General features: G+C 45.0%; 1 protein-coding gene across 5 annotated transcripts in view; it reads right to left on the reverse strand.

Annotated features, from left to right (window-relative positions):
• The window catches only part of Ifnar2 (interferon alpha and beta receptor subunit 2), a 52,503-nt gene that overhangs the window by 3,101 nt on the left and 25,033 nt on the right, over window positions 1–24,369 (reverse strand). Inside the window, exons 1-6 of one of the 5 annotated variants that reach the window (XM_003467269.5) lie at window positions 17,273–17,430; window positions 15,738–15,861; window positions 11,643–11,800; window positions 9,012–9,178; window positions 5,667–5,814; window positions 4,875–5,032 (exon numbers count right to left, since the gene is read on the reverse strand). In XM_003467269.5, the coding sequence (XP_003467317.1) occupies window positions 4,875–5,032; window positions 5,667–5,814; window positions 9,012–9,178; window positions 11,643–11,800; window positions 15,738–15,861; window positions 17,273–17,321 (804 nt within the window). In that variant the 5' untranslated portion in view covers window positions 17,322–17,430. Of the gene's footprint in view, window positions 1–4,874; window positions 5,033–5,666; window positions 5,815–9,011; window positions 9,179–11,642; window positions 11,801–15,737; window positions 15,862–17,272; window positions 17,431–18,059; window positions 19,929–22,691; window positions 22,820–24,369 lie in introns of those variants that run through there. The other 4 variants (XM_063252487.1, XM_013149743.3, XM_003467270.5 and 1 more) reach the window with 4 other exon arrangements.

Here is a 24,369-nt window from a genome sequence, read left to right on the forward strand (position 1 = left end):
GTCATGGTTAACCCACTCTGTACTTGGTGAGCCAAATCAGAGATTTTGGTGACATGGGGCCCCCGATCTCCTCCGATGAGTTTCCCTCCTCCTTACTGGGTGGCCCTTCTCCAGAACTCAGAGCACTCCTAGTTCTTAGAATATTACAGGGCCAGCGAGTCTGGGAAGGGAGAGTTCCTCCCAACTGGTCCTTGAAGGACATTAAAATGGTCTCGGCTTTGATCTGCCATCTGTTGTTTCCCATCTGACCAGTTTCTTTGATGGTGAAGCCAAGCAGCAGAAATAGCAGATGAATTGTTTATTTTTTTTCCTGGTTCTCAGTTAAAAAAAAACACCTTCTACCTACAGCAAAGGGCCTGTCCCTCTTTGCTCTGTGTGTTCCAGCTGTGGCTTTGCAGAAGCTCAGTTTACAATGTTCCTGAGTCTTTGCTGTACTGCAGGGCTTAAAGGTGCTTCTTGTAGAAAAGCTCTAGTGGCTCTGAAACACTTGCTTGTAGGAATAAGCACTACTTTCTAGCCACAGTGGGTGCTGTTCTGGGCTGCACAACTTGCCAGGATAAATGTGGGGCCTCCAGTGGACAGCAGAAATGGCCACAGCTGGGTCCCTTTCCAGATGATACCTCCACAGGGCTCCAGGGCAGCCCCTGTCAACTGACAGGTAGTTTTGAGGGAAGTCCAGGACAAGCAAGAGTCCTATAGCAGGTAAGTGCCATGGACATGGAGCAGGTACGTTCCTGTAGCTTGGTGAGTTATATGCCACTGACAGTGGGCTAATGGAACCTGATGTATGCCTTGCCTGACCCAGCAGAACCTTTTAAAGTTTAGGCTGAGAAAAAAACTCTGGGCAGACCAATCCCAAGAGGAGAATCATCATGCTAACCCTAGTGTTCTGGGCCAGGTTGGGCCTCTGTAGCACATCAGTATGTCCTGTGTGAACAACTGCTCCTAGAGGGGTGTGGAAACCCAGCAGAGGCAGAGCTTAAAGCCACTAGGGTGTCCTGAAGGGGCCAAGGTAATCACTTACATCCAAAACCAGACTAAAGGAAGCTGGTAGGTCATGAAGGGGAGTCCGCATGTACAATCTGCCTGATAAGAAGAATTATTACAAAAGATCCTACCAAACCACAACTGTGCACAAAGGCCACTACCAGACAACATGCCCAACATCTGCCTATGCAACCAGGGATACATGTCAGAGTTGTTATTGATCTTTACAGCCAGGATGACTGTTCTAAGACAATCAATGAACTTTGCTCATTTTACCTTTAAAATCTGTTTGCCTTTGCCTCCCTGAGTACATCTAAGACCTGCTATGGCTCACAGGGCCACATGTGCCCTGGATTTGCAGATGTTTTTCTCATTCCTGGAGAAAAAAAAAATCACTTTTGTTATAGAAGTTGTATCATCATGGGGCGTGTGGGACCCATCATTTCCTAGGACAGGGCGTGGAGTACAGGTCAGCCACACACACAGGTAAGTCGGATTCCTATGCTGTGTGCCCCCTGTATCTGCTCTGCCTCTGCTCACAGCATGATCATATAGGGAGAAGGTTTTTTTTCTCTGGAAGGCCAACCTTCCAGCACGGTATGCAGTACAAATGAGAAATGTCTGCTGCAGCAGGACCGCCAGAGGTAGTAGAATGAAGCTTTCCACCAGGCAGTTTTGAACTGTACATCTGGTCGACCCCATTGTGTATAAAGGAAAATGACTCAAATCAGATTCACCATGGAATCGTGGCAGTGTTTAATGGCCAGGCCAGGGGTTGGGGCCTAGAGGGAAGGCTGGAAGGTAGGGTTCAAGGATGTCTAGGGAAGAGGCAGGTGGATGGAAGGGTGTAGCTTGAAGTGTGTAGATTTCTGTAACACAGATTAACTCCCACTGAAAGTACAGGCCATGGAAAGGGAAGCCCCAAATATGCAGGATGAGAGAGCCAATGTCATCCTAGGGGTCATCTGCCTCCTGTGTGTGGCACATGTACTCATGACCAGAGCAACTGTGATGCCACGGATGGAGGCTCTGCATGGGCCAAGAACAGGGGCTTCTTCTCCCCAAGGCTGTTCCCCAATGTCCAACCTGTCTGCAGCAGCAATCAGTGCTGAGCCCCCTGGTAAGAAACCCCCCCTTGAGGGGACCAACTTGCCATCTGGCAGGAAGTGGATGCTGTCACATCTCTTGCACTATGGAAGGGAGAATGATGCATTTAGACAGAAGTTAACATGTATTTGAAGAATGATTTGCCATTTGTATCTTGCAAGGCCTTGATCTGCACCACTGAGACTTAAAGGATTTGCTCCATGGGCAAAAACTGTACCTTGAATTGTAGCTCCATAAAATTCATATGTCAAAGTAATAACCTCAGAATGTGACTGCATTTGAAAATCAGGTTATGCCCAACATAAGTAGTTAAGTCAGAAGGAAGTCGTACTGGAGTGGAGTGGGCCCCTAATTCAATATGATTAGTGTTCTAATAATAAGAGGATATTTGGACACAAAAGCACACACAGACAGAAGGCTAGTGAGGGTCAAGGAAGGGGCTGGAGTGAGGCTACCATAAGCCAAGGAGTACAAAGGTTGTCAGCAACCCAGCAGAATCAAGGCGTGAGGCCTAGAGCATAGCTTTAGAAGGAACAGCCCTGCTGACACCTGTACCCCAGACTTCTGGACTGCACAACTAAGACACTGCTGGTAAGGCAACCAATGGGTGGCACTCTTCACAAATGCTCCAGCAAACCAACACAGACCCATACAACACCATGTCAGACCAAGGGACCCACTGACAGCCAAGGGCTAGGAGTGGGCACGAACTTAGGGGACTCTGAGTGTATTACACACTGTGCCATCCAGCAGTGCCAGCCTGGCCCTCCTTGTCCATGTAATGTTGGATTTTGTGAGTCTAAAGCAGGGGTTGGCAAACTAGCCTGGAGCCAAATCTGGCCCATTGCTTGTTTTCCTATGGCTCTCAAGCTAACAGTAGTTTTACATTTTTTACTTTGTATTTTTACTTTTTGAGGTGGGGTCTCTCTATGTTGCCCAGGCTGGTTTCCAACTCATGAGCTCAAGCGTGTCCACAGCCTTGGTCTCTAGAGTGAGTGAGACTAGAGGTACATGCTACCATGTACCTATATAATTTTGATTTTATTTCTTGGTCTAAAATATTTTCTAACTGATCTTTTAAGAAAAAGAATAGAAATCCAGAGTGGGAACATTTTATTAGCAAACACAGTGCGAGGCCCATGAAACTTTAACCTGTGTTGCCATTCCTTAGGCCGAGAGACCGTCAGGCAAAGCAAGCAGCCAGCGTGTGGGTCAGCAGGGGTGGGTAAGGCTACTGCTACATCACGGTGGGCACTGAACTGAATCACCAATGCATTTTCTAGTTCTCCCCTGCCCTCTTCTGAAGCCAACAGACAGGCAGGACAGCCATTGCCTGAGCAGGGCCTGATGACCAGAGCTCAGTTTTCACTGGATAAGAACCTTTGAGTACCACATCAGGTCAGCAGCCTATGCTGAAAGAGGCCAGTTATAGAGAGGAAAGAGGTCTCTCTCCTGAAGGGCCAGCAGGAGAGACCATGAACGATACTTGTGATCCAGGACCAGCTAGAGTGGGAGTGGGAGGCAGTGTTTTAAAACCAAGCTTCCTCTTGTCATCCTGCCTAGGAAAAGGGCTCACTTCAAGCCCTGGATGAGCTGTTCTCAGTGTATCCGAGTGTTTCAAGGGGTGGGCTGCTGTGGGTGCCATGCCACACAGGGTTCTCCTCACTTCTGGGAACACTGGCTGCTCACCTCCCGATAGGTGAGGCTCCCCTCTGGGGGATGCTTACATCTAACCCAGGGTGAAAGAGGGGTTGTGGGCTCAGCTCTCTTACCTCAGCTTGGGACACCTAAGAGCTATGGGATAGGGGAGGCCTCTGTTGTGACTACATCACAGCTCAACTTCTCTCTCCCTGTGTCCCATCTTGTCACTGCACTCCCTTAGGGGAATTACTCCTAAGGAATTCCCAATTGGGAATGCTAATCTATCTCAGAACTAATTTCCTGGGAAATGAGAGCAAAGATAGGCCCTTTTTGGGTCTGGGCTTGGCATATTCATTTTCAAGTGACAATGTTAAGTTACCCCTCAGCTATGCACATAGATGGGTTCCAGGACTCCTTATGGAGTCCACCAAAATCCACAGATGCCTTATATAAAGCAGCCAACTGTACTCCCTCCATCATACCTAAATTATCTGTGCTATAATCTAAATGGTATGCAAATCTCTGTTACGCTGTATCATACAGGGAGTGACACGTAAAAAAAGCCATGTATATGAACAAATGCAATTAAAAAATATTTGATCTGCAGTTGGTTGGGTGCATAGATGCGGAACCCATAGACACGAAAGGGTAGTTGTGTATATAGCATTTCATTTCTTAGGGTCTCTTCAGTGCTATCATCTTTGAAAAGATGCATTCTCCTTCTTCTAAACCTTTTTGGAAATAGCTTCCCTAGATTCACTGTTCACTATTCCCAATCTGAACAAACCTTCCCCTCCTCCCACTTGCTCCATGTGGCTTTTCACTGGTACTTGGCCACAAGCTTTCTCTGTCTCAGCTTCTGCAGTGCAAGTTCTACTCTTTCCTTTCCAGGCCCAGGGCCATCATCTTGGGCTTTGGGCACCGAAAGCAGAGAAGGAGCAGTGTGCAGGTCCACAGGCAGCTTCTGGAACCAACTTGGCCCCAGCTTCCCCGAATGGGCACACGGGAATGGGTCAGCACACCAGGCGTGTGTGATTCTCCTGGTAAACATGTTGTCTGGAATTAGGTTACCCTGCCGGTACAGGACAACACCTTCCGACTGGGGTTTTCCAAACCACATCTTGCTCCAGCTTACCTACCTCTTTCAGGTGCTGCGGAAGAGAATTCCTGGGTGAGAAGATGTATTTGGTCTTCTTGTAGACATACCACAGCAAGACAAAGCACCCCAGGAGCACGAGGAAGACCACGAAGACGGAGGCTATGAGGATACAGGCCACCAGCCAGGAGGGGGTGGTTTCTGCAGGGATCGGGGAGCGGATTAAAGTCTTGTCATGTACGTGTTGGGCCACTGTGATCTTAAGACCATCTAAACCAGCCCTAAGCACGGTCCACATGTGCATCCTGGATAACATCCCAAAAATGCAGGGGTTCACTGGAGAATCCAGGGTTAGTAGTGAGTCTGACCCCTTTCTATCTTCTTTAAAGTTTGGTTTCTGGCATTGCTGCAAGATTTGAAGCAGTTCTGATCCATTTAATCTGCTAACTGGGTGGACTGGGCTGCCAGCCATGGAAGACCTCCTCTGCCTTGAAGCAGCAGGCAGACTCCCTGGGCCCTGAGCCCAAGAGAAACAGAGGCCTGGGGGTTGGGACTGAGAACTGCAAACACTCTGTGCACTAAAGACGACAAGTGATTTGACCAAGCTCAACAAGGCTTCCCAGCTGGCCAATGGCCCCCTGGATCACCTTGATGTGAGGGAAAGAGCAGCCTCAGAGGAGGGAAAGTCCCCTGCTCCCTGGCCAATCACACAAACATGCTGAGGAGGGAGTTTGAACTGTGTGGGTGTGATGTCCACAGCCCAGGGGTGGGGAGCACAGGGCCTCCTGCAGGGCTGAGACCAGCAGCCATTCGGGCTGTGCCTCTCATGACTCACCATCCTCTGCTGTCTGCTCACACGCAGGCTCGCTCCACTTCCCAGTTTTGTTCCGATCAGGAAGAAACCCTCGAACTCGGATGCAGTAAGTCGTCCATGGCTCCAGGTTCTTGATGATCTCAAAGTCATATTGCACAGTGATCTCAAACTGGGGATGAGATGACAGTTAGATTATGCCTCCGCAGCGAAAAGGAAAGCATTTCTTTCCTATCTTTTTCTTTCTCCATATTTAACAGTTATAAACTCTGTTTTAGGCTTAGAACAGGAAGAAGCAGGTACATGTGCCTTCCCAGCTCATGTTGGATACCTCGGATGGTACAGACAAGACATCTCATTGCCCTGATTCTGAGGCTTAAATCATCCCATTTTCTTTCTTTCTTTTTAAAAGATGAATCCATTTTAATGGGTTGAACTATGTCCCATAAAATTTCATTTCTGGTGCCTGAAGATGTGATCTTATTTGGAGTTAAAGTGCTTGCAGCAGTAATTGAGTTAGAATGAGGTTAGAAGGCGACTCCCTAATCTGACCTGACTAGTGTCCTTGTGAAGAGGAGTACTTGTGGAGGCAGGCACACTGGAGGACGCAGGCAGGTATCAGGTGATACTTTTATAAAGTACGCAGCATCAAGGACTGTGAGCAACCTGCAGCAGTCAGAGGAGCTGCATGGAATGAATCCCTGGCAATGCAGGGAGCGTGATCTGCAGACACCCTGATCTTGGCCTGGTAGCTTCCAGAACTGACAGACAATAAATTTCTGTTGTCTTAGCTACTTGGTCTGTCTAGACAGTAAAACTCAGGGCATTTTTTTTTTCTATGAGTATGTTTCTGATCCCAGCTATCTAGGGTCCCCCACTCAGGTCGCCTGGGTTACCCCCTCCTGAGGCGCTGCTCACTTGAAGGGATAGCTCATAGCCTCTGCTCTGACTGCTGCAGTAAAGCCCCATCTCAGCTGATCCTGGATGTAGGATTTCACAATTGAGTGATATATTTCTCAGTTTGAGAAACTGAAATAGTTTCTGGCAAATAAAGGGAACTGAAGGTTATACAAAGTGAGCACGGACCTTGTTTTTTTTTAAATTTCAGTGATTGGTTATATTTCTTTTGGGGTCTGGGCTGTTGACAGCTTGTCAATATATTTTTATTCCATAAAAATCTAAGCTCACTAAAGGCAAAAATTATTGAACTGAATTATTCCCAATGATACATGATATAGATGGAACAACTTTTGTTGTCTCTGAGACATAGTCTTGTGATGTAGTTCAGTTGGCCTTGAACTCACTATGAAAACTAAGCTGGCCTCAAACTCATGGCACCACTCTCGCCTTAGGTTCCCAAGTGCAAGGTTTATAGGCATGTACCACTATGCTTGGCATAAGGGAATTATAAAGCAAACAAACAAACCAAAGCAAAGCAAAAACCAAAACACTGGTCTTTACTTCTAAGAGCCTGTCATGGTTTATGTTGGTGGCCCCCAGGTCTCATGTGTTTACATTATGCATCTGTGATTGGTTCATTGTCTAGAGCTTGGGTTGATGGTGTCAGTGCTACACCTACATAGGGGTGGAGCCAGGATGTGATGTAATGGCAGGAAGAACGTGTGTCTGGCTCTCTTGCTGGTTTGTGGTTTCTGCCTTGCTGTTTGCAGCCACCATGAACTGTGGCCCCAGCATGTAACTCCGCCTGGCAGCCAACTGAATATGGACTGAAACCTCTAAAAACTGTAAGAAATAAACCTTTCCTTTTCCAACTTTGGTCATCAGGCATTTTGTCTCAGCAACGAGTAAAAAGTAACTAAGACAGAGCCCAATGTCCCTAAAACTTTATAATGCAGATTTTCAAAGACAAAACTCACAGGTGACCCCTAAGTGGCCTCCAAGCAAGGTGGCAGCAAGGATGTGAAGTCCACCCAACCCCCCGTGAGGCTTTTTCTTTTACTTCTAGATCAAGTAAGAAGTCCTCTTACTTCTAAGGCCATTTCTAGAACAATCATTTCATTTTCTCCCATGAGAAAGAAATGGTATTTGCAAAAGCCCTTCCTGCTGTTAGTTTAGGGTATTAACCTTGCACTGTCTTTGATATATTAAAATGCCAGCTTATAAAAGGGAACCACGATAATGGTGATACGGCAGGCTCCTTTCAGGGAGGAAGTAAGGAGCAGGTGACTTTTTCTGGGTCTGTGAATCATACTGAAAGTTTCCTTTCTTTTTTCCCCTGCATTTTTAATTAGTGCTTCCTGGTTATACAGACAAATGGGTTTCATTCTGGCAGATTCCTACATGAATATAATGTACTTCAGTCATCTCCTCCTTCACTGCCTTGGCCCCACCCTCCCCTACATACTGACTTTCCATAAACCTGAGAAAGCAAGAGCACAAATGTGTAACCAGATGCCTGTGCTGTGGGCATGCTCTAGATAAGAAGGTAAATATGAACTGGCATTTGCATTTTACACTTGTAGAGCAGGTAATCAATGGAGACCATGAAACCAGCTCCTTATTTATAAGATACTGGTAACCATGGAAGCCAGTCAGTGGGTCTTTATCTTCAGTCCTAGGGCTGAGCAGCAACACCTGCACCTGCTAAGTGATTATGAAACTAAATATTCTATATTGATTTCCAGGCACACATCGCCTGTCGTCTTGCAGGAAAAACAGCCATGGCCTCTCATGAAGCCAAGGGAACCTCAGGCAGTGACACACACGTTGTTCCAGGCAATGGCCCGAGCTTATATGCTTGTGTTTTTCATTCTGACAATCAGTTCCTGAACAATCCTATGGAGAGGGGTACTCCAATCCCTCTTCTACCAATGAAATACATCAGTATGCTCACTTTGCAGACCTAGGAAAGCTGAACTCAAGATTGTGATCAGAGACCATAATGGCAGGGGCATTACTCAAGTCAGGGCTTCTAACTCAAGCCTCTGTTTTGAAAGGAACTATTCCCACAAAGACGAGGGTAACAGAGAATATGGGTAAGAAAGGTAAAATGTGATACTGTTTATCCAGGATGTTGTGGTGGAGATGGGGGAGCTGTGGATTCAGGGTGCTGACCTGCGGTATACATGGGAAATGGGGTTTGGTGTCCAGAAACAGCAGTCATTCAGCTGACCACCTGATTCAACTGACCCCAACTTCCCCCATCCAGCTGCTGAGTCAGCCCTGCTTCTGCAACTTCCCTTCAAGGAAAAACAACTGTGCTGTTATTGTGTAAATTCACCCTGAAAAATCTGCTTTATGCACCTCCCTCAGGAGTCTGGGAAAGTTGAGCCCAGTGGACTCCTAGTCTCCTCTATCATCATGACCTTAGACTGAGCAAAGACCGAAATAGAATTAGGAAGGGCTTACCTTTTTATCAGTGCCATTTTTCCAGTATTGCACATGATAAGCCCATGAATCATAAATCTTCCTCATAGTCCATGTATAGGGTTCATTCTCAATTTGAGGAGCTAAAAAACGCATCTGTAAAGAATCAGCAAGTGCTTCTATATATACCAGAGGAGGTCCAATAACAGCTAAATATGAGATCAAAGAAAAATGACGATCAGAACCACATTTTACAAACTTCACTTCAGTGTTAAGTATTCACAATTGTGCAGGACAAGTAGCTGACTGAAGTATACTGCTGTTGGCAGAGTGCTGCTATGACACTAACTAAAGTGGCTAAAAGGAAAGATGGATTTGATTTCCTTAAAAAAAAAAGCCCTAGGTAACCTTTATTAATCAAATTTAATCCATTCATGTTTATTGTAATTTCCACTCTATTTAGAAAGCATTCTTACTGCATTATTTTGTGTTGTTTGTAAACCCTGCTTTTGAAAATTTTATTTTATTGGCTCCTTCTCTTTTATTTCCTGATTTGTGAGCCTAAATTTTCTTTTCCTTGCCGGGCTAGAGGCTACAGGTGGTATTTCTAGTCCCTTTACTGGTTTCCTTTACATGGTTAACATATGTAATTACCTATGTATTCTTCTAATTTGTATTTCACCAGATACTCATGTGGCTGTCCCCTGCACTTCCTTTGGGTCTCTGGTCAAACGTCACAGACTGTCCACACAGACTGTCTCCTATCACCTGATGTAAAGAACAGCTCCTATCTCTTCCTGTCCTATTAGCTTACTTTGGTTTTCTTGAGAATCACAATCGCACCCCTGTCATAAAATATGCATTCATTTGTTTATCACTGCTCTTCTGCTGGGAACAGGCATTTGGGTCTTCTTTGCTGCTGTGGTTTCAATACTAACAATGTGCCTGCCATGCAGCAGGTGGTCAATCATAGTCACATCAGAGATAATAAAAGGCACTGGGAAACTCTGCTGTTTGAGTCATGTTCTGTATTCTTCTCTGGCCCTGTTATTTTTGGGGAGAGTGGCCAGTAAGCCCTTTCCTACCATGCTAACCTGCTGATCTGAAAACTGAACAACTTGTTAGATATTTTTTCAAAGAGAGTATGAATGGGTTTTGCAAGATACAAAGTTGAGTAAAATATATAAACTTCCAGAGGTGACTGCCCTTCCAGGGCAGGTGTTGTCAAGAGAGCCTGGACCCAGGAGCCTGAGTTTGAGTCCTTGCTCTGCTACTAATTACCTGTGTGAACTTCCAAAAAGCCTCCTAACCTTAGTATCTAAAGGAAACTTCCTCAGATGGGGTGAAAGGCAGGATGTGCTTGTTTTTTGTTTTCTAAGACAGGGTCTTGTTATGTAGTGCAGGCTGGTCTTGATCTCCCTACATAGCCCAGGCTGGCTTTGAATGCACACTCGTGGCGATCCTCCTGTCTCAGCCTCCCAAATGCTGGGATTATAGGTGTGCATCCAGTTTCAATGCACTTTGACCTTAGGACATTTTCAATATATGATGGCATCAAATGAATGCAACTCCACCGTAAGTCAAGGAATATCTGTACTATGTTTTGAAGACTATGCTTGTGAATCTGTATTTTTTGTGTATTTATACAAAGTAATATTTAGAAAAGATTATGTAACTTTGATAGTTTCTGACTGCAGAAAGAAGCATTTGTTATTGTTGTGTTAGTCTGCTGTAATGCAACTGGAAATGAGGACATCCTGGCTTCCTTCTCCATCAGCAAAATAGATCTATCATAGCCATGAGGGACAGGGCAGGGGCTGCCAGGAAGACCCCTCCCCAGAGAAAATTCTTTCAGTGCTTCCCCACTGATCTTTGAGGGGCTGGACCTGAGTGTTGGCACAGAGGTTCTGGTAACTTCTAAATCCTTTTTACTCTCAGTTGTCACATGTTGGTATCATTTGCTTTTGAGTCCTGATGTCCCAGATATTCATTTTAGAGCTTCCAGCAGCACCGTGTGGCTTCCTGATCTATCATGGAGATTCTGCGGTTTCCCAGCCAGCCTGACAACCCATCTGTTGCGAGTAGCGTCCCTCCCTTCAGTCCTTGCCCTGGGCAGGGTGCTGGCCTACATCTGCCCTTCTTGCCTCCACACCTGCCTTTATTCTTTCCACTTTCCTGTCATATTTCTTTGGTGTAGTCACAGTTCCAAAGTGACTTCCTCCCAAAATATTGTCACCTGAATCCTAGTTCTCACTAACAGCATTCATTCACACCCTGGAGGCAGTGAAGTTATCACATTTATCATTAGCTATCTTAGGGATGAACCCAGACCCCCCACACATGCTAGGCAGATGCTCTGCCACTCAGCTACAGTCACGTCCTTTTTAAAGATTTTACACAAGTTCTCACTAACATGCCCAGGCTAACTTCAAATTTGCAATGCCCCTGCCTCAGCCTCCTGAGTAGCTGGAATAATAGGTCGACACCGCTCTGCCCTTGCTTATGACCTTCTCTAAGCCCGAGGCTCTCTCTGTTCTACTCCTGAAGCCCTTGTACAGGGCGTTCATTTCACAGGCATTCAAATTATTCCTATGGATGGAAAACCAACCAATATGGGGAAAAGCCCAAGATGAGATGATGACATACAACAAAATGAAAAACAAAAGAGCTTACTGTCATCCAAAGGATAGAAAGTGATGTTGACCCAGTCCGAATGCTCATCTGCAAACTCTGCCCTGACTCTCAAGGTGTGGTCCCCATACTTGGAAAGACTGGAGAAATCACATTCCGTGGAGGCAATGCTCTTGCATACTTCTTGGAATTTCTTATAACTAGACAACGAGAGAGACAAAACCCTGAGTGCTCTAGTTGGACTCTCCTGAGGCTGACTGGTATTTTATACCCTCTGCTACCAAAGACTAATGGAGGTTAATGACAGAAATACAAGGTAGTTCTTAATGATCAGTCTTGATGAGCAGAATGTATAATTCACACTAGCATTTTCCAAACTGTTGGCTTGAATGATGCTCAGATATCCAAGCCATTTCAGAAACGATACATTACACGGTCAAATAATTTTGGGGGTAACTGAGTATAAAAACAGGTATCTTTTATACCTGTTAGTGCATGTTTGCAGTGTAGAATGATGAGGCTCACTGGGAGGAGCTGGGATGTGAACACAGTGTATTTCAATTCTTTTTTTATCCCCTTACTTTGCCCTCCCTCCCTACTTCCTCTCTCTTTTGGTTCCTTTTCTTTTGCAAAAGAGCTCTAAAAAAAGAAAAAGGCAGAACTTCTGAGAGGCTTAGCACCTGCCTCTCCAGCATGCCAACTAGAAAGCTTCCTTCCTTGAGCGTGTATTTCTGAAAGCAGTGGGACACGATTTTTGACACACTGATGCATAAAAACTAACTAAAGTAACTATATTTTAATGACTTCAAGAAATGTCCAAAAATGCTCAGCATTGCTATCATCCTGGAAAAATTATACGCATTACATGGACCTCAGTGGCACAGTAACCCCAGCTGTTACCACTGAAGGGACGGCAGCAGAAATGTCACATGAAGAAGAAAAAGGGCAGCACCTGGAAATACCCACTGGCAGTAAAGCAGATTCTGTCCCTGACGACTTCACCTGGTCTAGCTCCACGTGACCACAGGAGGGCACAGCAGGGTCAAGGCTCCCTTCCTGCAGGTGCAAAGGCCGACTGACTGCTTCCTGCTGACTCTCCCTGTGGGGTGCCAAAACCAATTTGGCTGTCCTAGAAGTGACAGAGATGTTGGTGGCAATAAGAGTAACAGCAGCAACACACAAATGGAGCTTGGGGTTCAGGCGTGGAAAGCCTGGAAATGCCTAGCCATGCTCAGGTCTGCTCCATTTCAGTCTCAGGGTGTTCGAGGGGGAAATCACACTTGACTGCATTCTTTTTTTTTTTTTTTTTGTCTTTTTCCTTTTTATTGATACCGGGGATCGAACTCACGACCGCCTGCTTGCAAGGCAGGCGCTTATGCCGCTGAGCTAAGTCCCCAGCCCCTTTGACTGCATTCTTAATGAGATCAGAGTCATCCATTGCAAAAAGCTAGTAAAGACAATTGAGGTTTTATTATTACAATCTTTTTCCTTTTTTTTTTTTTTTTTTTGTGGTACCAAGGATTGAACTCAGGGCCTTGTGCATGCTAGGCGAGTACTCCACCACCGAGATACATCCCCACACCACCACAAACATTTCACTAATCAATCAGCTCTTCAAGGTTGTCTACTATTCTATTGTCTGGAAACTCCATAGGTTATTTCATGAAGGGGATTTCCTTGCATGTGGTCATTCTCTGTTTAAGTCAATTCATCAGTGGACTGACACGCACAGCATTTCTTTTAAAAGTCCTTTTGCAATAACTTCTCTTTCACTAGGTTATTTACCAATATTTTCTCCACAATTAAAGGGGTAACAGGACTCATTCCTCATTACTACATGAGATTACTGATATTTCCATGTTGAAATCACTGATACATCCTCTAAAGTGCCCCATTCTGCCTACCCCAACTCCAAAGTGTGACAGAGAGCTTGTGTCGTCACTCAGGCGAATCCTATGCAACCTTTATGAAGCCACATAGGAGGAATCGGGTCTTTCAAGACTCATTTCTTCCCCAAAGTTATGCCCAGCACACGCAGTGTTCTACCTATAGTTTCTGAGGAGGAAACCAGGGAACCAGGCACAGAATCTAGGTCAACATTCCTTCCTGCCTCCCACCCCAGTCACAGGGACCACTCCTCTAAAGGATGAACACCCTAAGCCAAGCACCGCAGCTACAATGCCACACAAGCAAGACACAGAGACAAAAATAAATTACAGGGAAGAGAGACAAGAGAGGAGCTGTGGTGGGCTTCCGTTTGTCTCCTCTGAAACTCTCATGGGCCCCACTGTGGGGTACAAAGAGGGTGGAAACTTAGTCAACCCTGCTGTTTACAGGTGGGGACTTCTGGAGGGGTTAGGTTTAGAGGGGGCTCTTGGATGGAGTCCCCATTAAGTCCTGGTAGCATAAGATAGAGAGCGTGTACACATATGTTTCCTATCTCTCATCATGTGATGCCCTGTACTGCCTTGGGACTGTTCCAGCAAGAAGGCCATCAGCAGATGCACCCTCTCAGCATTGAATCTCCACAGCTGTGAGCCAAAATAAACCCTTTCTCTTTACAAAGTACCCACCTTCAGGTATTTTGTTATAATAATGAAAAATTGATTGATACAAGAGGAAGTTCATTTTCCATGGTGAAATCTCTACAGTTTTTCACACAGAGTGGAGAAAACAGAGATAAAATGATAGCACCATTCAGAGATGAAATGCTAGAACCATATCACCAGAAAAAGTTAGTTTTTGAATAATCCTTCTTCAATTGTTTCATTCTGGACTACAGACTGGCTGAAAGTTCTGCATCAGTGTTAAAGGTCTTGACTGCACTGTATGATGTAAAAGATGATCCTGTTCTTATGAAACATAGATTGAAATATTCAGGGGCAAAGGGGATGACGTACAAGAGAGAAAGGAGGGAAAAGGAAAATGCAGCAAATACTAACAACCAGTGAATCTGGATATAGGGATCTGGAAGATTTTAGTACTAGGCTCAAAATTTTGAAATGTTTCTGTGAAACTTCACCTTGATTGGCCTGGGGACTGGTGGAGCACACTTGCAGGTGTGTCTGGGTGGGTCATGCAGGGTGGCTTTGGGGCCTGTGTCTGGTCTTTGCCCCTCTGCTCTTCTTCCTGGTTGTCATGAACTAACAGCTTTATAAACTCTGTTACGTATTACATCTCGATGACAAGGAAGTTGTCTACTATGGTTCTCTTCATATGAAATTATTTTAAACCCAAACAAAAACTTTAAAACCCAGTATGTACATAAGGATTAGCTTATTCTTTTTTCTAAGTCTTTGGCTTTGAAGGCCTTGGGTGTATTCATAAAACAATAGCTGGATGAACGAAGGGCAGGTTAAGAAAAATCCGGAAGGGAATATCCTCCCGCTCCACTGGAAAGCTTGCCTATTTCCTATATTTCTGAGTCACTTGGGGAGCAGGTATGTCGGCTCATTGGTCTTGGGACTCCTGCTGCTGTTTGCCCCTGGCATGCAGGTGTGTCCCTGTCCACCTTGGCAAAGGGTGGCAGACTGCCAAGAGAGGGCAGGTGTGGACTTTCTTCACTAGACCCAGGGAAACAGGGATGGGCAGGACAGTCCTGCTGAGACAATCGCCCAGTTTCAGCAAGCAGCTGCCGGGACACTGAGTGCCCATTGTGCTAGTCAATCATCTGTCCCACCAGAAAGGGGCGGGTGATGTGGTAGCAAGGGTCTTCCTGACTGCGTTGCAGGCCTCGATTTTTTTTGGAAGCTTCGGCTGTACATTGTTGGCTTCCAGCAGTACAAGTCCACTTACAGCAGCAACATTTTGCTCTTAAATGACATCAATTGTTACAGATGAGCTAGGTTCCACATAGCACCAAGTGATTACTGCAGCTAATTCCATCTATACATATGATAAAATACTCCGTATCTACCCACAATCCTGTAATAAACCCCAAACAAACACAATAAAGACAGGCTGATCACAACAGTGTTCTAGACAGAGAGAACAAGCCAGCTCAGGAAGGCTCTCCTGGTCTGTCACAGTCACACAGGGGACACTGGTCAGATTGCTTCCTTCCTGTGGCCCAGGCCAGCGACTAGTCCAGAACTACCGTGCTTTCTCAGATTCCTGCCAAAAGCTTCAAAGACGCACCTATGGTACTGAGCTGTGAAAGTCAGGTTCCCTTTGGGAAAGGCAGGAGAGTCCCACTGGAGAATGTTCTTGAAATTCACTGAATTCATCCTGACATTTTCAGGAGGTGGCACGGTCCCCAATGCTGAAATAAATAAATAAATAAAAATAAAGGAAAACATCTGCAACTATTTTTCCTCTAAAAGGTTTCCCAAGAAACTGACCACATCCACCACCTGGGTTTCCTTCACAGCTCTGTATCACTCACATGGGTGGACAAGGACACATTCACTGATCAGGCTGCATTTGATTGGAAGAGCTATTAAGGAAGATTTCAGGGTAAAGGACAGGTGAACAGCAAGCGTGAAGTAGGGACAGGTGATGGTGACCGGAATGCGACTGGTGGTAGGAAATGCAACAGGGTTGGGGTAGGGCAGGGCCAGTGGATTTCAGATGCATTTCCAGAGACACACTCTTGGTTTAGTGACCAGTTTGAGGTGGGGAATTTGAGGTTGCTGTCTATTTCTGGCTTAAGCACCTGGTACTCCATTTAGAGTGGGCAGGAAACCCCAGTCCCATTTTAGCTGCCTTAGAGATGCTGGAGAAATGTCCCACATAGGGAGACATTAGGACAGAACTGGACCAATGATCAAAGAGGTCACACAAAAGGCAGATCTGATCTACAAAAATTATTTTTAAGTTTTAAACAGAAAATTATAAACAAAAGCAGAAAAAAGACTATTATCTCATAATCACCAATATTGCCCTACTGGTACCAAAACACATCGGTGAAAAAGTCACGGGTCTGTTTAATGCCTGGCTGCTGCAGGACCCCGCACAGCACAGGAAAAGGAGAGAAGCAGGCGCGGTCATGAAGGTAGCCACAGCGGGATCTGGTAGAGGAAGGTGCTAAGGGCCTAGGAGGTAGGGAGGGGAAGACCAGAGCGATCCGAGCACTTTTCACACTACAGGAAGCCTTGGGGGCGCACAGGAAAGGGGTTTTTTTTGCATCTCGAACTTTATAATCCGTAGAGTTGGGTCGCTGAGGGGCAGGATCTAGATTCCAGGGGTGTGGGGAACTGGACACAGCGATGGAGACCGTTCTGCCCGTGGTCCCGCGGTGAAGCGAATGCGTACGGAAAGGGGCGCTCTCCGGGGAGGATCTGGGGTGTGTGTGTGTGTGGCGGGCCCTCCTCCACCGGACTGCAGAAGAGTCTGAAGCAGTCGAGCTGGGCGCGGAAAACGACTTTTGTTATACCTCGCCGGGAATCCCCCACCCCTTGAGTTTGCTGGCTAGCCAGCACGTAATCCGGGTGCCCCGGGGTGGGGTTCCTGCTCCGCGCGGAATCAAGCAGTGCGGAATCTCTTCTTCGAGGCCCGACACCGAACACCGTCTCTTTCGGGGTGCAATCAGAGACGCATTCCCGGGGATCACAGCCCAACGCGGGTGGCAAAGTGCTGATAGCTGCGCCGCCCAGTTCCCCAAAGCGCCAGGGGGAGGCTCCCCTCGGGCACGCGCAGCGCGCACACCAGCCCTCCCGGGGGCCCCGGCTCACCTGACGCCAGCAGGCATCCGCCCAGCCAGCACGCGAAGCTCCGCGCCATGGCCCGGAGGGCGCTGAGGGCGCACCGGCACACACGCCCCGGGCCGCCAGCGCCAGCCCTGGCTGCGCCCGCTTCCGGGAACGCGCAGGCCGGGGTGAGGCGGAGCGAGCTCAGGGCTCCTCCCCGGCAGCCCGCAGCCCAGCCCAGCCCAGCGCCGAGCTCCCGGCGCCTCACCCGAGGCCCAGGTCAGGAGCCTGGCGGGGGTGATCAATTGAGGAGGCCCCCAGCTAAATAAATACACAGACACTCCAGCTCAGGGCTCAGTCGAGACGGTGGGATTACGGGTGGTAGTTATTTTTCTTTCTGCCAGTGTCCCTCCTGTTTTCTCCTCAGGAGGGTCACGTCCCTTCTGATGTCCTCTCCTCTCCTAGGTGAGTGTTAAAGCCCCAAGCTGCACGTGCAATTGGAGGGGGTCTTTAGGCTTCCCCCAGAAAAACAACACAAAACCAAGTTATTTATCTCGAAGTGACTTCTTTCTTGAGACTGAACAGAAAGGTTTAATTTCCTCTTTCCAAACTCGCATAGTGATGAGTTTGGAAATTCCAAGTGTGTGTGTGTGTGTGTGTGTGTGTGTGTGTGTGTGTGTATCCCTGCTCACGTCCTTGCTGGAACGCATCTGGTGAACATGCGCAAGGGCACCACATCTGCAGCCCATTGGACAGTTAGGGGGAGCAGGTACAATCCCAAAATGCTACAGATCTGTTACACACACACACACACTGCAATGCGAAACGACTCTTGGACCACACCAAGTTTGTATTATACAGTAGTCGTGTATAAGCAATATACAAATTCCAACCATTATACAAAAATGTTAAAAAATAAGTGCACATGCACACAGCCACAGAGCATTTATCTCAAAAGATTACCCTGGAGATTTTCAAAACACAACAGAGGGAAGGACAGAGGAATTATATCAGTTATCTATTCAAGGTGTTCATGGTTACACTTGTGTAACTGTTGCTTTTCCCTTTTTGAATTTTCTTTTATTTCCCTTCCCCAGTGTGTGTGTGGGGTGTCTAAGAAACTAGCTTTTGGGGGTGAGGAAGAGAGAGAGGAGGATCCTACACCTTTCATCCACTGGAGGAGCCTAGCTGTGGGCAACATTTCTAAATATTCCTGTATATTTTCTCCTATTTTTCCAAGATTTGTAAGATCATGGTGAATGCCTGGTACAGTCTCCTTATTTCAAGAACAAAGAAGCTGAGGCTCAGAGAGGCTAAGCCAAGGCACCCAGGGTCACACAGTGAAATATCAGCAGTCCACATACTGTCTGGTATACAACATTTTAGAACCTCACTTCTTTCTCCAGAGTCACAGCAACTGTATTTCCACACAGGGCAGGTGGAACCAGCATGTGGAACACTTTTAAAACGGCCAAATGGGATCTTTTAAGGCTTGCCCTTGTTTTTTATGTATCTGCCTTGTTTCCGGCCTGCTTTATTGCTCATTCCTGCAGCCTCTTGGGTAAAAGGCTCTCTATGTGCTAAACACTGCCCATAGCTCCTGTGTGACCATTTTCCTCTTCTTTCCCTCCTTCCATCCTCAATTTAATTATTTCTCAAAGCACCTTTTAAAACCCAGCAGGGCCTTTACCCTAGGAAACCAGATGCACGATCATCAGACATGTGTGAGCATCAAGGGAGTAGAAGGGACAAGCGCCTACAAAAGGCAACACTCTGAACTTATAAACAGTGCAACGATGATGCTATCTATGTTTCCCGCAGTGGGAATTTGCATAGACGAAGTCACTGAAGAACTGGGCACTCTACAGTTCCCTACTTCCCTACTCCATCCCTCACTGGACACCTGCAGACCACAGGGCTGCAGATTAGGGCTCTCAGTTCAGGTTACCAACGTAATTTGGAGTCATCTCATGATATAACCATCCCTGACATCGTCCACATCAGAACTACCAGTGTCACTCTCATCCGAGAGATCATCTCCGGTCCACAGACACTTGGGAGGAAGGCTGGGGAAGAGCACCTGTAGCTTTTCCCCACCAGCCACCAGAAGGCTCGATTCTGTCTCCTGGGAACTCTCTTCTAGGTTGACCGTCTCCTCTGGAGGAGTTAACACCAGCGAGGCTTCTTCGGAGTCTTCTGGGTCATCATGGAGAACTCTCAAAAACACAGAACTTAAATTCACATTGAAGGTAATTTTGCCCCCTGACCCCTCAGTGGAGTTGCTGTCATTGTCCCCGAAAGAGAGATCCTGGGGCAGACCTCCTGTCCTCTCACAGGACTCACTTGTGCATTCCCTCTGCCCTGGGCTGGGCCCTAGCGCTGCAGGGAGCCAGGGCTGGGGCTGGGGCTGAGTCTCCTCCTCAGGCTCCTCTGACTCCTCATCAGCTGAGTCTTCCGGATGGGAGGCTTGGGAGGTAGCTGAGGAGGTGGGGATCTGGCTCAGAAGCCGGCTCGTCAGGCCATGCATGGTGTAACCACCCTCACTCGTCCTGGGGGATGCCTCATTTTCGCTGTCACTTTCATCATCGTAATTATAATCCCACACTTTCTTCTTTCTGTTGATGTAACAGACCTCCACGGTATTCACGTCTTCCAACAGTGGTAGGTCAGGAACAGTCCAGGGTACAAAGTTTTTAAAAATCTGAGGGTGGGAGAAGAAAGAGAGATTGTATCACTTGTGTTTGCTGTTTATTTTTCACATAATAAAACTCAGAACTCATTGCACAACGATACGCATGTTGATGATGATAACAAAAATAGTAATACAAGAGCTGGCCGTTATACCATGCTGGCTAGTGGCCAGGCACTGCTCTTAGCACTGCACATATACAGCTGGCCTCTGAACCCCCCGAGGCTGAAGTCCTTTACAGATAATATCACCAGAGTCCTCCCCGTATAGACCAGGCTGTCCAGTTTGATACAACTTCTCTTCCCTTACTCTGCCAATACCCAGCCTTGGGGTCAATTTTTCTACTGGGTTATTAAGCTTTTTTCTTAGTCATAGGAGTTCTTTATACAGCTCTATAATGTGTACACTAATTATATGTTAATTATTTTCATACATATGGTTCCCCTAGTCTGTGGCTTATCACATTATTCTCTTCATGATGACATTTGATGAAAAGAAATTCCAAATTTTTAATATAAGAAGAGTTACCAATTCCTTTATAGTGTTTGATTTTTGTGTCTGAGACAGCCTTCCTTTCCCTCAAGTGCTGCAGAATCAGTCATACAGAGATTCCTCAACTTACGGTGAGGATATCCCAAAAAATGTATAGTAAGCTAAAAATACTACAAATTAAAATCACGTAATATCAAGAACATTATAGCCTAACCTAAACTACCATAAACATGCTCAGGACACTTACATCATCCTATATTTGGGCAAGATCATCTAACATAAAGCCCATGTTATGATAAAGCATTAAATATCTCACATAATTCAAAATATAAAGTATGGTTTCTACTAAATACATGTAATTTTTGCACTACTACCAAGTTGAAAAATTGTAAGTGGAACCATTGTTGAGGACCATTTGTCTTGCCTTCTAAAATTTTAAAGTCTTGCCCTTCACATTATAATCTTTAATCTACCTGAAACTAGCTTTCATGTGTGGTGTGAGGTAGGGATACTCTGCCATTTCCCCTAGTATATACAACATTTACTGACTAGCTCACCTTTTCCCCACCAATTTGCAAGACTCGCTGTTGTTTTTCATACACGTGGGTGGGTATCTAGGCTTCCCATTTGACAAGGTCTTTGTTAACATGATTCGATAATTTTCCCCACATGGAGCTTGTACATCATCTGTTAAGACTTTTTCCTTATATGCTTTAACAATATTTTTGTTATTATTGTAATTGCATTTTTTAAACTATTATAAATAGCATTCAGTTTATGTAAAATTCAAAACCAGGCCAAACTAATCTCTGCTGTTTGTAATCAGGACAGTGGTTACCCTTGGAGAGTGTTCGTGCTTGAAAGGTGTTCTGGAGGAGCCAGCCCTGCTTTTGTTCATCAAGACATGAATTACGGGTGGGTTCAGGGCGGGAGACTGACTGAACTTTACACTTAGGATTTATGTACTTTACTTCTTGGAAGTTGAAAAGCAGTTGCAGGCGCCTCCGACTCCTCATCGGCTGGGTCTTCCAGATGCTTACTTTCTAACTGAATGCTACTGATTTTTTTGGAATGACCTTGCTAATCTATTAATCCCAATAACTTATCTGTAGAGTCATGTGAATTCTTTATTTAGACAACTGTATCATCAATAAATAATCATTGGCTCTGCCTCATCTCAAACTTTAAGCTCCACGAGGGCAGGATTTTTTCTTTGTTTTGTTCACGTCTGTATCCATAATACCTAGATCATGTTGACATATGCTAGATGCTCAATAGATACTTGTTAAATTAAAAACAGAAAATACACCATTTAAAAATTTTAACATCTATTCTTGATTTAAAATATAGATAAACACACTCGGCCCAGACTGTCCTATTTTCCTCTCCCTAGAGTTTTCAAATGCAGGTAATAATTTTTAATGGAGAAATACTAAGAGACACAGGAGGACAACACCGTTAAGTATAACTGTGGAGGGATCTTTAATTACATGGTTGTTGGAAAATTAGAGTAAGGTGAATGAGTTCGGACATTAAAAAATAAAATATTTCTGAATAAACTATTACAAGTAACACAAAAGGAACACAATGGCGGAGGGAAAATGATAATTGACGGCAAAAACAATTGGGTCAAAAGACAAGCATTTTAGAAGGATGCATGGCCGCTAGCTAGACTCTTGTAAAGACTCTCATGACAACCAAAGAAGAAACGAAAACAAGAAAATGATCGTTATTGTTGATAATGAAAATAACACAAATGGGAGCAACTATGAATTGTTATGTATGTGGCAATGAACAAAAGTAGTAAAAATGATTCACCAATGTCAGTAAGGCGCTGGAGAGTTATAGGCATCACTGCTGGCTTTATAAATCACTTATGATAGTCTTCTGCAAGGTAAATTATGTTGTGTGTATGTGAAGTAATCCAAAAATAAAAAGACAATCCATATAAAAATTTCCATCACACTATTCAGAATGGCAAAAGAAGAAATGAAAAAGAAATCAACCTAAATATCTTCTAGCTTTGGAATTGTTAAATCATACATTAATAATAACGAAATTCTATGTAATCATTAGAAATAATAGTTGAACAAAGAGTAAAGAGAAAAGATAAAATTCACAGATACATTTATAACTGAAAAATGTTTTCAGGAATGAAAAGGGAGCCAGCCTGTAAAAACTCTGGTGAAACATGAAAATTTCAGAACGTGAAATTTTCTGTGAAAACATTTAAAGTCAAATTTGAAAAAATAAAGACAGAAAGTTTTAAAAAAAACTACATACCAAGGCTTTGGGAAAATTAGTGTGTAAGGACACATATCCACTCTGTCTCAGTGCATAGACGATTGATATGGCCACTGCTACTATAAAAAAAATAGTAAGTAGGGCTATTTTTAGAGATTCTGATGTCCCTGTTGATGAGAAAATAAATGAATTTATTTCAAAAGAAGTCCAATAAGCAACCAGAGGTAGAAATAAATGCACATTGCTTTGGTGTTACAAGATGATATTGAAGAAATACAAGTTTGGGGGAAAAGAACAGTTTTAGATATCTGTATATTCTTACTTCTTTAGAGCAGAGTTGTTATTATGTCAATGATTCTGGTGCCCAATATAGGGCCCCAGAGATGTTACCACTTCCACAGGAGGAGTTACACCACACACCAGCACCAGCCTGTGTGTCCATCAACTGGGTCACCTCCTCAGAAGGACACTGGGGAGTCCTTCCTGGAGCTGAGAGCCTGCCTCAGGACTGGCTGAAGACTCTTAGTGTATTCTGAGCTGGTTTATTTGGACATCCTCTTTCTCACATCATTTGTTTCCTGGCATTCCCTCCACTCCTCCATTATCTAAATTTGCCTCTTTTTTTTTTTCGGACCATTGCAATCTTGTCCCTTTTATTATTTTTTATTTAATTTTACTTTCTCAAAAGACCCCAAAAGTAAGAGGTACTCTTCTCCCCAACCTAACAGCATGACAGGGTCAGGGTGGAACTCCCCTCCATATGCAAAACGGAAACCAATCCAAAACATAATTCCTGTTGATTAGCACAGGAAATTGCAATTCTGGGGAGAGGAGGTACCCCCACTAAAAAAACAAATCAGCAACAATAACAAAAAAACCCAAACCGAACCAAGCCAAACCAAGTACACTGGTACTTCTGTTCATGAACTCAAGTCTCTCCATAATTCAGGTCACAAATCAAATTGCCTGAGAACTGAATCAAATTCAATGGTTAGGTTTAATGTTGACCACATGGGGAAATTTGATCCAATTCTTGTCCAATTCAGTTTGCAACCAGACATATTGAGCTTTGCAAAATAAAAAAAAATTTGTTTATAATCTATTAGGCAATACAGTAGTCACTAGCTATGGTCATTTAAATTTAAATGATCAATACGAAACAGAATTAAAAGCCAGTTTTTCATCCCAGTATCCATAAATCGAATGTCCATATGAGGTTCATATTAGCATGTGCTGCAGGCAGGAAGGTGTGGAGAAGGGAGAGCCTGCAATAAAAAGCTGAGGCTACTCAAGGCTGGCCTCAGATCCAAAATCTGGGCTCAGCTTTTTAAGTCCTGCACCTCTAGAGTCCTCCATCCTCTCTGATCCACAGTTACTATTCTTCCTTTGCTTAGTTTACAACTATCCTATCATGCCAGCCCACTCCTACCTCAGGGCCTTTGCATTTGCTGGATTGTTGCTCTAGAACTCTCTCCCCTGATATAGCAGCAAGACTAACTCTCTCCTGTATTCCTTTTCTACTGTCTTGGGATTAAATAACAACAAAGTCGATGGCACAAAACTACACAGATCTATTGTTTTTGGATTCTGGAGGTCAGAAATCCAAAACGGTTCTCACTAAGGTAAAGTCAAGATGTTAGCAGGATGCATTCCTCCTGGAGGCTCCAGTGGAAAGTCCACTTCCTCCCTCACCTTTCTCTCCTTTCGAGGCCTCTTT

The sequence above is a fragment of the Cavia porcellus genome, unplaced genomic scaffold, assembly GCF_034190915.1.
Source record: "Cavia porcellus strain 051 isolate PalLab524CR breed Dunkin Hartley unplaced genomic scaffold, mCavPor4.1 scaffold_7, whole genome shotgun sequence".
Lineage (NCBI taxonomy): Eukaryota > Metazoa > Chordata > Mammalia > Rodentia > Caviidae > Cavia > Cavia porcellus.